We start from the raw sequence: 3324 nt of genomic DNA on the forward strand, positions 1-3324 counted from the left end.
GGGGGGGGGGTATTTATCAAAACTGGAGCAGACAGAATATGGAGCACTTACTAAACAAACAGAAGGTAAAGCTAATTGGTTGCCATGCACAACTGCTCCAGTTTTGATAAAATCCCCTCAAGGTGTTCTGTGATTGGAGGAGAGATGATGTCACATCCCCACCTCCTCATGCAGGGGAAATAGAAGGCTTTTTGTGAATAGAGGAGAGGGGATCCTTAACCCAAACCTCAATTTAGTTGTTTTGTATCAGGTAGGGATGACTAGAACCCCTGACAAGTTTTTCCTTCTGTTTGTGACCCCATTGGGTAAGTTCACCCTCTGTATTTGTCCTGGTGACCATTAGCAAAAGACAGAAACAAGAGGTTATGGCAAACAGTCCATTGGGGACACCTGCTACAATAACATGAGAACATGCTTTCCAGGCACTACGTTTGAGTTCCTTTAATAAGGAGAGCGCAGTAACCAATGGCAACCAGATTCTCACTCCATAACCTGACACCTGTAACCTGGTTGCTATGGGTAGCCACATTCACTTGCTGGGCCTGAAATCATCCATAATCACAACATACAAGGCCTTATTGTTGTAAAATAAGGAGAATTTGCTTCTGGCCTATGGGGGGGAATTGAAAGAAAAAAACAGCTTGAGACAAACCTTGTCTCAAGTGGAACACAGCCAATCAGCTTTTACTTTTTAATTTTCTAAGCTGTGTGGAAAAAATGAACGCTAGAAGCTGTCATGATGCTAAGGGCAACCACAACAGTTTAAATAGTACTGATCTCAGACACTTTATTAATTCCCCCCTATTGTGCTCACCTCCATCCAGTGGGGTCACGGTGAACTGACATCCTGTATTCATATTAATTACACTGGAGAGTAATATAAATACACTTTACAATCTAGAACAGGGATGAATGATATGTTAATAAGAGGGCTTTTCCAGGAAATAAGCCATAGAAATGTCTCTCTGAGGGTTCCTATGCCTGCTTTCTAAATGGACAGCATCGAAAGAGATGACAATACTGTGTAGCATGGCAGGTGATGGCTGTCCCCGGTCTCCACTCACCCTGCTTCATCTTGATGATGCTGTTGGCGCACACAGTGTCGGCGGCCACCATCACGTAGTCAGGCCCCTGAATCCCGATCAAGTACTCCATGGCTGCTCTGAGCTCTTCTTTCCGGTAAATCAGCTACTCGGTCTCAGGACGTTACACAGCAATTCACCTCAAGGCCGGGATCTTGGCGCACTCCTTTGACGTCATTGCAGCGGCCGCACTCGAGGGATGCTGGGAATTGTAGTAGAGAACGGAAGTGAAATAGCTGTGGGCAGTGGCACAGTGACATATTGTGTTCACCGTTCAGTTGTTCACGTTGTTCATTGCTGTCCTCCTTCCGCCTCAGTTGTTTCTGTTTTCATGAATACACCACTATTAAAATGTAAGATTACTGTCAAAAAATGTAACTGTCAAAAGTGTTATACTGCATTTGAAAAAAGAAGTGAAAAAGAACTAGTGGGTGTAACCAATACTTGTTTGTGGCAGCAATGCCCAGATAGCAAGGATAACTTGACACAAACTTGTGCCAGGGTTAAATTGTAATTCTTTCTAACTTGCTGCACATATTCCTGGCAAGTTGTAGACTTGCAGAACACTTGCAGCACAAGTTCTAGTTGACACTTTTTGAATTTGAAGCAAATTTGTTTAGCAAGTCTACAGCAAGAGTCCTGCAGGTCTTAGCAAGCGCTCTGCAAGCTCGCTGGTCTGGAGACTTGCAATGCAGACTTGCTGTAATTGTGCAACAAAATTGTGAAGCTTGGCAAGTCTGCAATAGTTTAGCAAGTCATTTTTAAACTTGCAGCTCAATTACTTGCTATCTGGGTATGCATGTATAGGGGGACGTTCGGGGCCATGCCGCCAACTGTGGTGGCATCATGCGGGGGGAGGGGGGCGGCCCACACCGGGTGACAGCATTAGATGGGGTGACAGAATGACTGACAGTCATTTTGGTGTCATTCCTTCTGAAAAGTTAGGCACTCAGGGTGGCACTAAGGTTGGAGTACAAATACCAGAGTCTCTATCCTCAATGTAGCTCAGCAAGGCTGAGCCTTATAAAATCACATTCAGTGTTACTAAGCTCACTGTGCATGATTGGCACATAGACGCCCACCTGCACCTTAAGGGCCTGTTCACACGACGTCCGTTTTGTGTGCTGACCGGATCCGTACGCTGCTGCACTCAAAATGAATCCCAATGTATCCCAATCTAATGATGCTGTGCAGCTCATCCGCTTGCATTAGTGTTGCCACCTTTTCTTCAAGTGAAACCCGAACACTCTAGTGATACGCAAACATTTTATTGGGATAATGAGTTGTGACTTATTCATATGTAAATAGTAGGGATGCACAGATACTTTTCGAGTACCAGTGCAGATACTTGGCATTTTCATGAGAACTACCAGACGAAAGGGTTTCTGCTGCCATGAAACCAGTACACAGCATTCAAAACCTGGACTATCCGGATGAATCCTGGACATGTGGTAACCCTAGCTTGCATCCTAGAAACCTATTATGCCGTCCTTGGTTGCTAGGATGCAGACGGCCAAGCCACACAGAATCCTAACATCCAATAAACCAGGAGCAGGGATCCCAACCTGAAAGAAGCACTTTCATGGAGGTGTCCCTCTCATTTCAGGGAGGTGCCCTCTCCCCCCACCCCCCTGAAATTATGGCAGATAGCAGTCTCTGCAACAGGTTTACAGTGAATTTGCAACCTCTGTGCCTAAAATCCTGGATAACAGGTTTGCAAAGTCCTGAGGCAGGTTTATCCATGGCTCCTTTATCTGGAAGAACCTGAGGAGAATTGTCCCTCATTTGGAAGCAATGTCCTGTACAAATCCCATGAGGCATTATAAGTTTCTCACAGACATGGCTCCCAGGGACAGATGCATCATGGGATTTGTAGTTTCACCACAGCTGGAAGGCTGGGGTTTGCCCACACATGACTTACAGTGTTATACAACTGTAAACCTTTCATCCAGTCTCTGTAAGGGCTCATTAACACCATTGTGGTGCTTTAGTTCATGTGCATTAAGATGCCTATTGCTGCCCATTAAAGGGCAAGTTTACCTTTCTGACCATGTTTCATGTTACAGCCATATTTAGGGTGAATTGTGGGGTTCTTATCCCTGCAGGCTACTGCTATGAGGCACTCATCAGGGAGGTTCATAGCCTTCTCTTTCTATACGAGCCCTATCATCACTTTTACAAAGACCGAGAGAGATGCAGTGGAGCTTCGGAAACCTTGGCTGACAGATTTTTCTGAAAGTGG

The 3324-nt window shown here is 45.2% G+C and overlaps 1 protein-coding gene across 1 annotated transcript in view; it reads right to left on the minus strand.

Annotated features, from left to right (window-relative positions):
- Positions 1-1275, minus strand: part of PSMB2 (proteasome subunit beta 2) — a 23346-nt gene extending 22071 nt beyond the window's left edge. The window contains exon 1 of the mRNA XM_018576579.1: positions 1065-1275. Within this exon, the coding sequence (XP_018432081.1) occupies positions 1065-1155 (91 nt within the window). The 5' untranslated portion in view covers positions 1156-1275. The remainder of the gene's footprint in view (positions 1-1064) is intronic.
- Between the last annotated feature and the right edge of the window lie 2049 nt (positions 1276-3324).

Source organism: Nanorana parkeri, unplaced genomic scaffold (genome assembly GCF_000935625.1).
Source record: "Nanorana parkeri isolate BGI_ZX_2015 unplaced genomic scaffold, ASM93562v1 scaffold70, whole genome shotgun sequence".
NCBI classification, from domain to species: Eukaryota; Metazoa; Chordata; class Amphibia; order Anura; family Dicroglossidae; genus Nanorana; species Nanorana parkeri.